Here is a 17,798-nt window from a genome sequence, read left to right on the forward strand (position 1 = left end):
CATATCTATAGAGGCTCCACCCTACAGAGCACAATCTCATTGGCTGCTGCGTAAAATATATGTCATTGGCTGTAGCACAGGATAACTCTGAAAAATAACAATGTAATTATGGCACGGCACATGCTAAGATGCAGACACTCACTGGTATGCACAGAATACACACATACGCGCACAAACGCAAACACGCATACAGTCAAACGTGCGGTCATAATAGGCCAAGTCACTCACCCAATCAGTTTCATTCTCAAGCAAGCCATCAGGCAGCCATGTCGAGTAAATATTACCATAATGCCTGTGTGTCATTGAATATGCAGCTAATGAATGGATGACATCCAGTGAAGACACTGAAACGTAAAAATTGCCCACTCACTTTCACTGTGCTTGAACGCCTCCTCTACCTCCCCATCTCACTCACTTCTGACTCTTTCTCTGCATTTGTGACTTTCTTTTCCTTGCTCGCTGCTTCTTCTTCTTCTTCTTCATTTTTAATACCTCGCAAGAAACCTTGGAGGTCGGCATAACAGAGAAGAGGAAAGGATTGGCGTTCTTCAATTGGGTTACCTCTGAGTTCGAAAATTTTCTGTATCACATAACTGGTTGTGCTGAGTGGAACATCTACATGAAGCTAGAACATTGAAAAGATTATTTATGCCCTCCTTTAATCTGAAGAGCAGCAGGACATTTGTGACAGTGCCAGAAACAGTGTGAGGTGGTTTCTGGATAGGGTATTGTCTATATTCGATGTTTTCTTCTTCAGATACACTGGAAGTGCAGAATGTATTGTTATTCTCCACATGAATAATAGTTACCTTGTTTTACCTAGAAATGAAGAAAAACACACACTGCTATGAAATAGTGAAACTCTTGATTTAAAGATTTGTTTTCCAGCTGTTAGAGCTCTGAGCTGCATCACAAATAACATCTCTCAGTCAAACAGGATATCTTCACAAGGGACAAATATATTCTCTTTTATTATTATTATTTTTTTAAATCTTGCTCGTGTTGAATATTATGCATGTCTACAAAATGAAAACACAATCTAAGGAAAATTTCACGGAACAACACTATAAGTTTCAGTCACTTCAGTCCACTGATACTGCAGCTGACTGCTGCCGCTGTGGAGAGAAGAGGTGAGATCATCCACTTAGCAGGGTTTTCATATTTGTTGATATTTCTGTGCAATGGAGCAGGGCTAAAGAGGAGAGACACTGAGAGTGAGGAGCTTTTGACCAGTGGCACTGTGGCAAGGAGTGTGGAAAAACCGGCCCACCTCCACCTAACATCCCACTCCTCCCACACACACCCAACCGAGCTCCTCTCAGTCCTCAGGAGCTTTGCATCCAGACTTGGCTACAGAACCTGGATGTCTTGACTGATGGATACGAAGCAGAAGTGTCCGTGATGATGGAGAGAATTAGGAAAACTAGAAAGCATTCCAGGCTTTTAACACATACACCCCCTCCCCCCCGTCATACTACACTTAGTCTGAGTCTCTTCCTGTCTGACTGTCTCTGTGTCTGTGTGTTCTCAGTCTGCGTAGAGGATGAAGCCAGAGAAGGTGCTGTACTTGTTGTTGTTGCCACCGTGGGCTTTGCCTCCATCCAGTTTGATGTACACCTCGTCTCCTGCATCCAGATGGAGGATGACGCTGTTGGAGGCGTAGTCATAGTTCTGGTCAGCATCTTGGGCAATGGCACTGGCACGAACCTGCAAGGCCAGGAGCAGAGAAACATGTAAAGAAGAGGTAGCCTTCATAGTTGCTAAAGGTATCAGTACATTAGCTTAATGTATTTAGCAAATGCTATGAATCAGGTGTCAGTCTCTCATGCTAAGACAGATAGACAGATACTATATTCGCTCTTACAAGTCTATATTACTATAAATCTAAACTAAAAGCACTTAGCGCATGTAAGTACTCATATATCTCCAAGGATGCACAGACATTACATTTGCTATTTTGAGCAGGGAATGTGTTTGGCGTTTGAGCATTTAAGCTTGTAAGAAAATACACATAGCAAATACAGTTTTGATTACAATGGTGAATATATTCAGAAAACCCCAAACTTACAGTATTAAAATTACATTATTTTTAAAGTCAACTTAGATTAACATTTAAAATAAAGCAAGCATCCTCTTCCTGTCTCCATGGTCTAAAGTTCATAGAATTTTTTTTACTGATATTCTGCTAATTAAGAAGCAGAACTGCATTATTTATGACATGGAATAATGAAAGTTTTTTTTTTTATCATAAGAGAGCAGTAATGTTTATTCAACAGGAAGACAATTTATCATTTAGGACATACATTTCGATTTGGTTTCATTTTGAAGTAGATTTTTTTTTTTTGACAAATATATCTTTTTAATATTGATATTAAACCTACAAAACCGACCCAAAACTCTAGCCTCTGTGTCAGGCAGATTTATGGTTTCAATCAAGCCGGTGGTCTTTTGCAGAGCTATTGTTCGACCTTGAAGCAAAATGCACTCCAAAAGTCTCAGAAATGCAACAACGGGGCTTACTCTGGGGGGTCACAGTGTGGAGGAAATTAGAAGAAACAAAACATAAAAGATGTTTACTGAGTATAAGCAGAAATATCTGATAACTAAGAGGAATGATGGGAATCGCTGGAATGAGTTTGCATCAAAAAGGGGAAAAAAGAACTTTGTTGTTGTTGTTTTTGGGGTTTGCAGCTTCTGTCTGGCCACATGTGTGTATGTGTGTGTTTGTGTCCCTGCGTGCCTGTGTGTTTTGGCATTCTGTCTGCAGGACATTTGGAGCAGTTTCTAAATAACCTGTCCGGGGTAATTAAGACATCCACTACAAACGTGCTGTGTTTTTAAGCGTAGCTGCAGTCCCACATGAGTCTTGAAACAATAGCTGTGGTTTATCTCATGTGTGTACTTGTGTGTGTGTGGCAGAGAGCTGTTCTAACAGTGATTATTTAAGTAGGAATGAGTACTGCATAATGCTTTTCAATTCAATTCAATATTTATATAGCTAAATCACAACAAAGGTTGCCTCAAGCTGCTGTATAGTGTAAAGTAAAAACCCTACAATGATGCAGAGAAAACAGAGAAACCCCCAACAACCATATGACCCCGTATGAGCAAGTGCTTGAGCAACAGTGGGAAGGAAAAACTCCCTTTTAACAGGAAAAATCCTCCAGCAGAACCAGGCTCAGGAAGAGGCAGCCATCTGCCACAACCTGTTGGGGTGAAGGGAGGGAGACAGGGTATAGACACGCTGTAAAAGGGAGCCATACTAATAATAACTAATGATTACATGCACAGAGGTGTATAAACACATACAGAGTGGAAAACGTGACTGAAGAAGAAATACTCAATGCATCATGGGAATCCCCCAAGAACCTACACCTACTGCACCGTAACTAAAGGAGGATTCAGCGTCACCTCATCCAGCCTTAGCTACATACTTTTTTCTTTTTTTTTTTTAAATGACAGTTTTAAGCCAAATCTTAAAACCAGAGAGGATATCTGTCTCCCAAATCCAAACTGGGAGCTGGTTCCACAGAAGAGGGGCCTGGAAGCTGAAAGCTCTGCCCCCATTTTACTTTTAAATACCCTAGGAACCACGAGTAAGCCTGCCATCTGAGAGCAAAGTGCTCTATTGAGGTGATCCATAGCTATGAGGTAAGATAAGATGGGGCCCGATGATTCAAGAACCTACTGAAGCTACATTTTAAAGACTAAAATCTTTAGCCTCCCTGTTTTCCAGCTGAAAGGTAAAGAGTGAAATTAAAGGCAAACCAGCTGAATGAAGATCCTAAGTTGGTCAACAACAGCTTTTATGAAAGCCTTATTCTCAATTCTCACTTCAGTCTGGCAGTAGTGCCATGCATTATTTTGTGTTGTTTTGCTTCTGGCACATTCGATTTTAAATTAAAAGAGTGCTCATCCAATTTATTATTACACTCCTACAGTGTCATTGTCATGATGGTCTTTTTTTTTTTTTTTATGTCTGCAGCAGTAGCAGAGATATTGTTTGTTTGTTTTTTGTTTTTTTGTTCACTCAACAGAGTCTGCTTTCTTGACAAAAATCTGGCACCAGTTCAGCTGGAGACAGTGGTGTGTTGCACAAGTAGCAGCTAATATAGCCTCGAGCTGTAAGCTTTAAGCAGAGATGAGGAGTGGGCTCAAAGGCTCTAGTATTCCAACTTCTTTCTAACTTCACACCTCCAAATTATTTTTCAGATTTAAACTTAATTAGTGACACCAGTTGAAGAAGCATAAGGCTTTATACAACCTTTTAAAAACACATTTAGAAATTATTCTCAAGATCTGAAAGTGTAAAATTGGCTTTAAACAATGAATATTAGCTCAGAGGAAGCGTTCACTTTAATGTGGAGTGAACAGACTCATTGCTCTTCTTCACACCCTTTTATTTAGGACTAGAGTAATAGGCTGGCAATCCTGATATACAAATGCAGAAATCCATGTGGATTTTACAGCTTAATGGTAGGATGATCAGTCACGATGACCCCTAAAGAAAACAGCCAAGAAAAGGACAAGAAGAAGAAGAGGTAGGATGTTCTTTATGGGACAAGTCTGTAGCATCAATTATACCAAATGCTGAAAATCAAACTTAAGGCAAATGAACCGGTAATACTAATTAACAGCAAAGGAACTGGAGCCAAATATTCTTTTTGTTTTACGCTAGTAAAAATAATGACACAAACACAATCAGCATGTCCTTGATATATGACACATGCCTCAAACAAGGAAGAACCACATCGCTGGTAATCTGTGTTTGTCTTTCATCGCTTTCTTTTCTAGACTTAATTGTTATGTACATCACAAAAACATCACAAAAGCTGCGATGTGATGGTGCAAGGTCTTTCCACCATAGACCTCAGAGCTGGTGTAGATCCCCATGTAACACTCTGACATAGAGGTGTGCCTATAACAAATCATTTTGTCGGTGTTTGAATGTAAAAAGTCTGTGAAACCAGCTTTAATTTTCACTGCATATTTACTGCTCTGGAACAAGTTTTAAAAAAAAAAAAAAAAACTAGATGAGATCATAGAGTGAACTTGTTTAAGGTTAGAACAATTCAGCATTTACACCCGAACTTGTGGAGCATCGTTATCGTTAATGTGGACTCCTTATTTTGTGATTAACTGATTCTGACTCTCTTTCAGTGCTATGTTTGGTCCCTACCAACTCCTCTGGGAAACTGTCGACTTCATATCAGGTAAATTCTCCACTATGCTCACCAGCTAATTGTGCAAGAACATGTCTACTGTTTTTTAGAAAACAGCTGCTTCTTACCTGAAATGGCAATAAGAAGGCAGTGTGGGTGAACCAAAACAGTAGATCTGAGGCCAGCTAAACAATGACCTGTAACTTAGTATAACACTCTGTAAAGCAGAAGTCAACTAAGAATTCCCTGCATTTTCATTGTTAATTACGCTTGTCGTGGTTTTTTAATCGCTATTGTTTATAATCTTTTTCACTCAACCAGTGTTGTGCTTGGTGTAGAGGACAAAAGAAAGACAAAAAGCAAAACACACACAAAAAAAGTGTAACTCCCTACTTAGCGTCTGCATCGTGTCTCAGTGCTATTAAACAGTTACTAACTAGACAAACTGCATCATATGTAACTCAAATGGAGCACAATTGAACAGGAAGATCATTAATTCTCTAGAGATGGAAACAAAGAAAGCACTGTACATCCTTAAAGGTATCTTGTGGTTAAATAAGCCTATTAAGCACTTAGTCTGGTCAGTAAGGTTGAATCCAAATCAATAGTTCGTGTGCATTTGCAGTGTTTCTTGTGGCTCATTATGGGGTCTCCAAAGTCTATTTCAGGCCCATCTTTAACTCAGTGTCCACAAATCTTTAAATCTGGGATTTTTGAGTGGGAGTCGACAAGCAGCTCAACAGGCATGCCCAATAATGCTGAAAATGCCCAATAATTAGTTGCCCTGTTTAAAGGGAACACACACAACAGGCATATTGACAAATGTTTGGGCAAGCCAGCTACTGACAGAGCTCTCCTGCACAGAAGGTATCACTGGTGCCAAATCTAATGGGGAACCTAAAACGGATTTTCTTTGCATTTAAATGTATAAAATAATAATAATATATAGATTATTTGTGTAATTTAAATAGATATTATTGACTAATGAAGCATTTTCTTAAATTAAAAAATGTTTTTCTATTGTCTTTCCTGCTACAACAGCTAATGCTGTCAGCACTAAACTCTTAGCTCATCTTCTGCTGATTTTTGAAAACCTGCTGTTGGAAACATAAAAGTGTGCAGAGGATGTGCAGAGGCGTACAAGTCTTATTAAAATAGCAAATGTAAAGCTTTCATGAACTCAGCATTCAGTAGTTTGAATAACTGTTACATGAGCTCGACCTGACAATTATGTGTATTTATAAAATGGTTTATTTAAAATTCTGCATTTTTAAACTTTACGTGGTTCAAGATTGAAAAGCTTCTGATAGAAACCACAAAATTCTTTCAGGGAAGCTTTTTGGAGCCAGTAAGTGCTTCTCTGCTGCAGCGATACAATGATGAACAGCCAGGCGTACACAAAAGGCTACAGTGGGTCGTGAAATCAAAAACAGAGGTGTTCTTTAACCGCAACTGTAAAAAGCATTTGAGTCTCAAGATGTCCTATTTAGGACACCGTATTTACAACCTGTTATGTATGCTGTTAATGCTACATCTTACTTTAGGTGCAGCTACATTTCTGCTAATACCTCGAGAAGTAATAATAATAATAATAATACCCCCACAGTGAGAGAAATGGCTTGGTCAGTATTAACATGTGTGACAACAATTCTGCTATAGAGTCAACATAAAGCAAAATCTTATACTTTGTTACTTGCAGATGTGTTTTATGAACTCTTCTTTTCATTACATTTAGCTCACTGCTTTAAATTCAAGTCAAGACTAACACTTCTTCAGCTTTCCACTTTAAAAAAAAAATGCATCGATTAAACAAATGCTTGATAAAAGACTGTGAAATTCATAATTAACAAGTGAGATAGACGTAAGAAAGGTGGAAAGTTGTGGAGGGCTTGACAAGTTCTCTAACAGCACGCTGTGGACAGTGTCGCACTAGTGCGAAATGTGCAAATAATGTAAAGGCTCATTTTAGATAATGAAATTCCGAGGAGAGGTTTTAAGATCCAGAATTAATATATGGAATATTGTACATTTTTTTTCTTATTGTTTATCCTCCTGATTAAATCTAGCACAGCTCATATCGATGTGCAAACAAAACCTCCTGTTCTGATTCTAAGATGCCAGCGTCCGGTGCATAGTAATACGAAATGATATGCAATGAGTGTGCAAAGTCAACACCATCTTATTAGAGGGTTACCGCCTTGGATTGTAGGGGAAGCAGGTGATGATGGCTCTGGAGGATTTGTCAGCTGAGATTTTTAATGAAACTTTACCAAAATATTTGCTTTGCAGGCAGTCGCACAGAAGCGGAAAACCTTTGGCAATGTCACAGATGTGTAATATCATTAAGTTATTCTCTTTTCTTGCTCTTTAAAGGGCTACATTTAGGCCATCTTGAAGTAAATGATTTATGGGATTTTTTTGGGGGGAGGAGATGAACAATACAAATATAACGTTTTCTTTTGGCAGAGATGGAATGAGCAAAGCCCTGGTGAAAGCAAACTTCCCTGAAATCCTTCTAGTTCATCCACAGTGATATTTTTGTTTTGTTTTGTTTCTTTGCTCTAATGGTTTTTATCCCCTTCTGAGACTAACTGCCGCAGTCTAGACCTCCTTCGCTTGCTTTCAGTGATAAGCATGCATGAATAAAACCTCTCACTATTTTTGAAATAATGATCAGGGAGCTCCTATTGGAGCTGTTTTTCTTTTTCTCTTTTCTCCCCCCCCACCCTCCCGCTTTCACTCCTCTGCACAAAACTTGCTTGCGATATGAGCCAGAGGTCTAAATTCAGGGTATGGCAGATGTATAGCCAGAGATGAGCAGGACAAACAGCCAACTGGCAGTGCGTGACCTTGACACGGAATATGTAGAGGAACTTTGACAAGACAAACAAAGCGTGAGGCCGTAAGCGGCGGCTCCAGCAATGGTAAATGAGGTGTCAGGCGATGTTGTCTTCCTCGTGGCTGCTCGTGCATGTTTGAATCCGTCATATCATCAACATGATGGCCTTTATTGAATTATATTTAAGACAAAAAAAATACAGGGCTGTGCTTGGACTTAATAATACATGCCTGTAACAGTGCAGTTTCTCTTAAATGTGAATGTTACAGCTATCAGTAATGATAGCATTAATCTGAAGGATGAATTTGTGGAACATTATTAAAACCGTCACTCATCCTCAGTCCCTTGGGATTTCCTTTACAATCAACCTATTATCTAAAAGGCGCTTTGCATTATTTTCATTCAGCTGGCGCAGCTTGCTGAGTTTAATTGTAAACTCTGTAAAAATTCAGTTTTTTTTCTTTTGTCTGTTGTCTGCCACAAGACAGGCCTGAAACATCTCAATGGGACAGTGATCTTACAATAGGCTTTGTCACTGTGACAAGGACATGTCTCGTGGCTTCTCTGACAGGGATTTGTTGACTTGATGTTGAGCCTCCATTTTGGATCAACGAGTCTATTGGTCCCCTTTAAATCAAAGTGTGCTGCCATCTAATTGTGTTTGAACATTCCAGCCGTGAACCGCATGCCTAATGGCAGCTTAGATAGCACGCCATCTCTACCGAGCCCTATGCAACGCATTCCTGCGACACGCGTGCAAACGCATACACGCGCCATGACAGAGCAACACAAAGAGAGACATGCTACATGGAAATGCATTTTTATGCGGCCGCGTGCACTAGAGACACAATTTTACTAAAGTAATGAGAACAGGAAAGTACGAGGGGTTGCGAGAGAATTGTACTGTCAGAAAGTGGCATGTGTTTACACGTTCATTTGTTGGAGACCTAAGTGAAAACATGATAAGAGAAGTGAAATGGTAAGAGCAGATTTGCCATCTGTCAGAAGCGAGTAAAAAAAAGGTCTCCTGAATTAATTTCACCAGCTGTTCTCTTTGTACCTGCTCAACCCGCTTTGAAACGCAGTGACTTTACAGCACAGACCTCTCACTGTTTATGAGATTGCCTACAGTAATGCTTAAGGTGAGTTTGGTATCAGGTGTTAGTTCATTAGTTTATAGCATGTAGCAGCAGTACGTGACACAAATACCGTAAAACCTTTTCCCAGGGCCTGATTATTAGTATTGCAGTTTATCAGTGGCGACAAAGAGGATGAAACTCGTGCAGCTTCTCCTGAAAGAGCCACTGAAAGAAGCCTGTCAGAGGAAACAGCGGTGGGGGAGAAAAAAAAAGAGGAATGAACTTTGACCCGCAATCCAGCCACTCTTTTCTTTGTTGTGTCTGCTTCATCGCGGTCAGTTAATTACCGAGATACACAGCACAGTCTGCCTCGAGCATCACCACCGAAACCACAATCACTGCTTCTAGCATTGTCTGAGAAGACACTTTCACTGCAAAATTTTCAACCTTTGTTCGCACTGAGCCTGTTTTCCAGTTTGTTTCATAGTAATCCTCGAGGCACCGAGAGTTTCCTTTATTCTTACCGAGAAAGCTACAAAAAAGGCAAAGTGGGTTTCTGTATATGTGTTGGATGAGAGCGAGAATGTCAGCTTTGTTATGACATGCATTTTTTCGTGTAGTAGTCTGTGTCGTTCTAACTGGGCGGTTGTTGATATTTCACCCATACTCATTTTAAGGAGGGCATGAAGTGTTAAACGCGCTGAGTTATGTAGCAGACTGTGAGTCATTTGGAGCCATTGACTTGCTGCTTTCCTGTGAAGAGGGAGAGAATAATTGTGGGTATCAGTGAAGACTGAAATCGGGGGACGTCTAAATGTCAGGGGCGTGAGGAGAGAGAGAGATGTTTGCATAAGAGGGCCAGGGGCACTTGTCTATCTCCCATATGGCCCTCATTATAATGAAGAAGCCTTGTGAGTCAACACCATAGCATCCTTGAGTCAGCCAGTCACAGGAGACAATCCATAGCCTATTTTGGACCGTATGTTTCAGGTCTCTCAGTACTTGAGATATTAGACATTATCAGTATTTCATGAGTTACTTAATCTGAGATGCCAGCTCAGATGGTCTGTGCACTGCTGAGCTGTAATAGCTCTCTATTTGAGAAGCTCGGTGTAAAATGTTTTAAAAGTAATTGAATGATTGCTGACAAGTGGTGGGCAGCTTTCGAGCAACTTTTGAAACTTCACCAATAAATGATAGATTTTCTCTCAGTGCTTTCAGATGACAGCCCGATGTCATCTTGACATTTCCAATCTGTGTGGTATTTCCTAACAACGTGGGCCAATCTTCATTTAATAGCCCTCGCACCTAATTAGGCCAGCTCTAATGTTCCACTCGGCAGAGTGTCAAATCCAATGTCCAATTACACAGCAGATCAAGGCCAAAGGTCCGCCTTCACTACCTCTCAGGCTGATTATAGAAGAAGTGCCATGATATACATCACATTGAAACAGGTCTGTCAGAAGAAGAAAGAAATGCACATACATGGGCACACACGCTTCCACACACACGCATAAGGGGATCAATACCGCAGGCAAAGAGGGACTGAGGGTAGCTCACTAAAACCCCGCCTGTCTATTTCAGACAGAGTCTCTCTGTTACACCAGGCGAACGCACAGAGGCCTCTCAGTGCTGAAGTCAGACCACGATGAAGAATAGCAGGTCTGAACATTACCAGAATGTTAAAATCAATCAAGTCGAAGTATTGATGTATTTGTGTGCAGATAATCCACGAGAATGCAACGATTACTCCATTTTTTTTACACTTTAAGAATGAAAATGACTGGAAATGACTTCTTTTCTGAAATCTTATTTGGTTTAATTAAAACTTAACTTGTTTGTTGCACCTTTTTCTTCTTCTTCTAAAACATATGTCAATGATCGAATCAAGCAGAGCAGACCTTCTCCAGATGGCTCAGCTTCACTTGTTTAATGCTGGGATTGACACCAGATGCTAAACACAATGCGTGGGTTTCACCTGGATACACAGCAACAAGATAAACAGCCTTGTGCTCACGTGTATCAGAGCTGAAGTCCCACCTGGAGGTGTCTTTATGAGAAGAGATGGGCTGAGGCAAATGGTTTGACTGAGAAATGACATGTGACTGAGAAAAATAAAAATACAAAGATTTTTTCTATGGATGAGTTGAAGGATGGTTCACTTTAACTTATTCTGTTGTAGCGCAATACATCACTTGAAAGAACTGAAGAATATTGATGGCATTGTGTTTTAGGAAATCGATCCTGTGACACAGCAACCCGGATTCTCTTTTTAAAAAAAAGTTTTTATTTTTCAGAAGATGAAAACTTTCTGCTCCTTTAAAAAAGTGAGCTTCTGTAGACCAGATGCAGAGGAGAGATGGAGGGCAGTGCACAGTTGGGGTGGGTTGAGGCTGTGGGTTAGAAAGGAGGGGCAATCGTGCACGCGCGTGTGTGTGTGTGAGCATGTGCGAATGTGTGTGTATGTAAGGAGGAGACTGCTGCGGTAATTGCTAGGGAAGAGCCATGTGCACGAAGGACGTTGAAGCTTATTAAAGGAGGAGACAGAGTGATTATTCACTATGGTCCTCTTGAGAGACTGACGCTGAAGTCATTGCTTTTAATTAACTCTGAAACGGTTTTGCGGATTAATAACAATATTAAGAAGGGAACGGAGAGGAAAAGCGCAAACACATCCTGGATCTGGTTCAAGCTTTTTAATTACAATTAAATAGACTCGATGGCACAATAGCACAATAACTATCTCTTTTCTGTCCTCTTTCTTTTTTCTCCTTTTACTGCGTCTATTAAATTTATCTTCTTATAGCTGCTGCCATGTCTCTCAGGATGTGTCCAAGACAGGTTGTAGCAAAGCATTGATTTATTGGAAAGAGTTTAGGATCGGTTGGGATATTTGGCACCAAAATAAAAAGAACATGCAAAGAAGAAGCCAAAAAAAAAAAAGTGTGAGAAGAGGAAGCTGGAAAGTGAATAAAGTGTGCTGTGCTGAAAATAGATTTTCCTTTTGTTTGTTTACCAAAAACTGCAACTTTTTGCTCTAGCTTGAAAAGTGTCAAAGTTCTGGAGACAGTGTTTGGATTCCACTTGGTGCCCTTTGCTAAGTTAAAACACAAAGTGGAAGAAGAGGAGAAGAAAATAAAGTAACCTCTGGATGCTTATGTTCGAAACAGCTTGTAAGAACCCCAGGAGTAGGAGGTGCACATGCTGGAGTAAAACAGTTCTGCAAGGCCTGGAAACCCACCACTTCAATAACGCCAAAAGATGATAAAATACTGGTATTGTCTGCAATTCCCTGGCCTCCCCTATCCCAACTCACAGTGTAGCTTTTTGCTGCCTTAATGAGCTGAGTAAAGCACCAGTGTGACTGTAGGAGTTTCAGTTTGACTCTGAACACTTCAGCAGAGATGTAGCATAAGTTGCCCAACATTTATAACTATTCACAGTCATTTACACAAACTAAGTCTCTGGGGCCTCCTTCATCAGCCAAGCAACCTAATAAACACCATGGAAGGACTGAACATTTATGCATAAGCTGTGCATAGGACACAGGAAGACAGAGAAAGAGAAGCAGTTACCACTTTATAAACATTACGCGGGTCTCTGGTGATGCACACTGTGTGCGTCTAACTTAAGTACCTCCACACCCTCCTCTTGGGAGCACAATGAAGCGGGAACAGAAGGCGTTTTATAGGAACATATGTTCTTCTTCCCCTATTATATATCAATGCTTTTACGCCCACCCAGAAACATTACTGTTGAGTGAGACATTATACTGTATATAGAAGGCAAATGTTGTAACTCTTTTTTTCTCCCTGGGTTTGAACTTGGTGAGGTTAAAGGATTTAACCTCTATCTCCCTGGGTGACACAGTAGTTTCACACCAATTCTTATTTCATCTCTAAATCTCACATATCATGACCACAGCACTTGTTATTGAGCACCCCATATTAACTATTGCATATTTACATTTTTTTAAACAGGTCACTTAACATTACAAAAGGGGAAAAAATAGCCATTATATGTTTTATAGTATTTAATAAATGTGAAGCAGGTCTTTTAAATTGCATTTGGAGGCTGAGTCTCAGAGGATCAATCTCATTGCTGTGTACCAGGCTGTGAATCACTGTGAAACTCTGAATGTGGTCCAAATATAATACATTTCATGTGACTTGAAACAAGTGTTCTCATATGATGTTAATTTAAAGCTGAAATGTCTGTCACATTTCCAAAACGATGAATATTGTGTCTCAGTTTGGGTAAAGTATTCTGACCATGCATGGTGGCAAGGAATTAAGTGCAGCAGAGCTTGTAACGCATCCAGTTTCAGCCCACATTAGTAAAGCATAATAATGTGTGAAGTGCAATGTGAAGGTTATTATTTTTATTATTGTTATTTGCCATGATTTCCTCTCCTATAATAGAGATTTTATTGTTTCGTGTGCAGGTTGCAGGCTGAAACGTGAAATCAGGTAAAATAGATCTGTTTTTATAAACACGGATATTATTTTCTTTACTGCAAATACTGCTTTTTGGTGTCTGTGATTACACTTGCAGCAAACGACAGTGTTTGATATGAGCTCAGCCACAAGCTGGTTAAGCAAAACAAAGAATAACTGTAGCATGGCATCCGATCTGCTTACAGGCAAACCATTTTACTGAGCCGTTTTGAAGATAAGAGATCTGACGGCGGGTGGGAAGCCTGATCTGGTACGCATTGCCAACCTGAGAAGACCCTCCGGGGCGCACAATAATGTTAGCTCCCCATTAAAATGATGCATCAAAGAAAGCGATAATAGATCATGCAGACGTCCTAATGCATTTAATACGACTGTAAAGGCAGATGGATTGGTCCGCGGTGTCCGCTAAGCTTCCACATGTAATGTACAGCTAATATATTGTAAGCGAAATTTCACATTTCCCCATCTGCTACTTTCACTCACAGCGACTATGAGGATAAAGTTATATCGCAACAGAATGTTATAATAATAATATTATTAATAATACTTACAATAACCCTCCCTACTGACATTTATATGGAGTATAATTCGTCCTCCGAAACTGATAAAATGAAAGTAAAGCCCTTTAGAAAATTCAGTCTTGTAGGTTAAAAAAATACTTTCTACTTCTGCAATTTGATTTAATAAGCACTCGAGCGTTTTCACTCTAAAACAATTTAGATACTCAACTGCACAAACTGCGATCACGTTGCTTCCACTTCAGGAAAATCGATACGCACGATAGTTTTTTTCCTTTTTCTTTCTTTCTTTCTTTCTTTCTTTTATTTTTGGCTAATTTTACAGTGTACAAGCAAAAAGATCGGTCGCACCCCACGCTCAGTCCACACCGTGACCGTCCTCTAGATCGCGGGACGCGGCAGTGTCAGGACGCATCATGCAAAGAGGGGACGCACTTGCAAACGGTCAACACATCTTTATCTCTAGGCGCGGTGTATGCCACAGCTGCGCGCTCTAGGCTTTGGAGGCGGACGACAGATGCCCAACTTGTCTCGCAATGTCACTTTTTATTTGCAGGGTGTGTCATGAAGCTACTTCTTTAAGCAACAAAGCCACAGAGGAAGCGGGAGAGGACAGGAGAGTGAGCATCAGAGGAGTCAGATAGTCTTACGCTGAGAAAGAAAACTCAGAAAAAGTTTCAAAGCACTAACCTGGCCATTCTTGCAGAGGTCTGCCCACATGCTTGTGCCGTCCCCTCCTCTCATCAGCACATGGTAGATGAAGAAGTATGTACCCGGTATGCTGCAGATGAACTTGCCCGAAATGCCATCATAGTTGTTGCCCAAGTTGGTGACCACATCGTCAAACTTGAGGATCTCGTAGCCTTCGTGGGGATTTTTAAGCCCTGCATAGAAGGCCACCCGAGGTACTGTGCTGTAGGTGGCTGTGCTGATAGCTCCGTTACCCCCCAGACCCAAAATCCCAGTCCTTCCTTGATCTCCTCTGTCACCAGGAGGTCCAGCTGGTCCTGGTGGCCCTGGTGGCCCTGGTTCTCCCGGCGGTCCAGGTGGTCCCGGCTTGCCCGGCCTGCCAGGCTTCCCCTGTGGGCCCTGCAGTAAGGTGGAGGGTGGAAGCACATTGCTGTGGTCACTCAACGCCTCTGCCTCAGCCTGAAGACCGGTGGAGCTCGTGCTGCTGGCTGGAGTGCCTTTGTTCATGTAGGGATCACACACCATACGGCAGGTGCCCAGCATCTCATAGTGGCTGGCATCTGTACCCACGGAGCTGACGAGCACGGGGATGAGCACCACCAGCACCAGGACCAGCATAACCCCTACGGCAGCCGCCACCAGGGTCTTCCTCCCGATGCTGAGTCGGGGAAGAGGCTGCGCTGCCAGCGTGGGTCTCCCGGGGGCGGAAATGGTGACTGCTTGGTGTGGGGAGCCTGTCACCGAGGAAAGGGATCCACAGATCCCAAGAAGAGTTGCAAGAGGAGCGGCGAGTGTGTGAGGGTGAGACAAAGACCCACATACACTTGATACACCTCACTGCTCCACTAACTCACTCTAAAGTAACCAAGCAGTCACTCACACACACAAAAAATAGTTAAGGAAACCCAAGCATCCACACGAAGACATTCAGCACGTACTTACAAACACAATCTGACTTGTGAGAAGAAGCAAGAAGGATGCAGAGCCCAAAGGAATGGAGTGAGAGACAGAGGGAGCGAGACAGAGAGAGTGAGTGAGTGAGAGAGAGAGAGAGAGAGAGAGGATGATGAGAGTGGGTGAGTGTGAGAGAAACAGAGCAGTCACTGGATCTCTGTGACTGTGTCTGTGTGTGTGTGTGTGTGTGTGTGTATGTGTGTACGTATAGTGAGTTAGTGGAGCTGGATTCTCAGGCTTGGCTTTTTATATGGCAGAGCAGCGGAGCCTCCCCCCTTCCCCTCTGCTCCCCTACCGAGTGAGGGGCTGGTGTGGCTACGTCCCCTTCTCTCTCTCACTCTCTCTCTCTCTCTGGCTCACTCAGCAGGAGGACTCTCATCACACTGCATTTCTTTCAGCCACGCTCCGAAACCACAGAGGAACCACAACTACCCCCTGACCACCTTGCTCCCCCTCTTTCAACCTTCTCGTTCCTCCTCTCCTTGCTTTCCCTCCTTTCCCCACTTGGGATGTTGTTTCTCACTCCTTTGCTTTCTCCTCTCTCTCATCAGCATCCAGTCTCTAAAAATAAAGATGGAGCTGTGGAAAGCCAATCTTTTTTTTTTTTTTTCTGGAGGTGGGTTCTAAAGATTCATGCATATATGTGCAGACACAAGACAACATTTAAGTCTTCCATGCCAGGAAATGCTAGCAGCTTCTCAGGAAAAAAAAAAAAGGTGCTAATTATAAAAGTTAATGCCAAGAACAGACCGGTGAGACAACAGAATGACCATACAACCACACATGTAACCTGTTCTTAAAGGTTTGAGTGTGTGTGGTTCTTTTTTAATGATCTCAGTGGAACATCACTTCTACCCCACTCTTCGGGGCAGCCGGCATTGACGCTCCTCTGCTGATATTTTTTTTTCTCCACTCTCCTTCCCCCTGTGTCAATAAGACTGTTTCTTTTCTCCACCTGAATGTGCTGACACCATTTCTTATTTGTGTCTTTTTTTAGGTATCGATTTCATGGTTTTTATCAAATTAAGGGTCCTTGTTGGGAGGAAAAAAAAAATCCATATGCAGCAGTGATGTCATTTGTTTGACATTTTCATCCCTTGGTGTGATGAATGGTTAAGTAAGAAAGCAAATGACAAAGTTTGTAATGGCAAACGTAGTCATCATGAAATGTGTGTTTGGGTTGCAGCAATTTTGTTTTGCTTGTTTTTGGTCAACTTCAAATCAGAACACAAAAAGAACTAATATGTGATGGATGGAGAAAATCTGGCAAGTCTGTTCATGCAAATGGAAACCTATGAAAAATAGGATTCATAGGATTTTACAGAAGCAAGCGTAAAAACAGCAGGGGTGGGCTTATTCCTTTATATCTAAATGCATCTTTTATGTATTTAAGCCAATGCAACTAATAGAGAAACAAAATGTATTTAAAGTTCAGATCCAGATCAAGTTGACTGAAGGTCTCATTGATAAAATGGCACAGTATGCTTTAAAGTTGCAGTAATCCAGTGTTCCCATTTTTAGATTATTTTTGCCATGGCATATGCACACATATTTGGTTAAGGTCACGTTTTTTAGCACACCAGGTGTTTTTATAGATAGATTCCACTAATCTGTTTAAACTTGTGTTAATCAGTGAAATCGGCCCATGTGGTCATTGGTTGGAAAATATTTCCAGACTCTTGGCTTTCTCAGCATTGCCTATTTCTGGCTTTGATAGGACAGTTTGTTCCTGAGCTGGACTGCGCTCTTGTGACGGATTGAGATGGATCAATGAGCAGGATGCCTGACTATTTGTCACCACTACACTTGACATATCACCAGTTATTTTGCTGTATTTCTGACTCTTCATCATCATTAAACTTCAGGCACAAACTTATGGCATCACCAGTTGGTTGTCTAATTTATCACAGAGCAGAAAGCGTGAGACATATCCAAATAACTGGCACACCAGGTGCACCCGCAATGCATATTTGGCTGTTTTGTTCTATTCCTCATAACAGACATGGAGTTTGCCTATGTGACGAAGTACACAGGGCCTAAATTGGTTTTGGGGTTTGCTTAAGGGGTCATTGTTTGTTCTTCACACCTGCCAGCTGTAA

The 17,798-nt window shown here is 41.3% G+C and overlaps 1 protein-coding gene across 1 annotated transcript; it reads right to left on the minus strand.

Annotated features, from left to right (window-relative positions):
- Positions 1–955: 955 nt before the first annotated feature.
- Positions 956–16,185, minus strand: c1ql1l2 (complement component 1, q subcomponent-like 1-like 2). The gene is made up of 2 exons (XM_085156286.1): positions 14,746–16,185; positions 956–1,707 (listed from the first exon to the last, which is right to left on the minus strand). Exons 1-2 carry the CDS (start codon positions 15,361–15,363, stop codon positions 1,528–1,530), a joined length of 798 nt encoding a protein of 265 aa, XP_085012412.1. The 5' UTR covers positions 15,364–16,185; the 3' UTR covers positions 956–1,527.
- Positions 16,186–17,798: the final 1,613 nt, after the last annotated feature.

Source organism: Neolamprologus multifasciatus, chromosome 4, assembly GCF_963576455.1.
Source record: "Neolamprologus multifasciatus chromosome 4, fNeoMul1.2, whole genome shotgun sequence".
NCBI lineage: Eukaryota > Metazoa > Chordata > Actinopteri > Cichliformes > Cichlidae > Neolamprologus > Neolamprologus multifasciatus.

Coding starts and splice junctions, on each gene's coding strand:
- c1ql1l2 (XM_085156286.1), bottom strand. CDS start 15,363: ATGCTGGTCCTGGTGCTGGTGGTGCTCATCCCCGTGCTCGTCAGCTCC. Junction 1,708..14,745: donor ACCTCTGCAAGAATGGCCAG/GTTAGTGCTTTG, acceptor CTGGCCTTGCAG/GTTCGTGCCAGTGCCATTGC.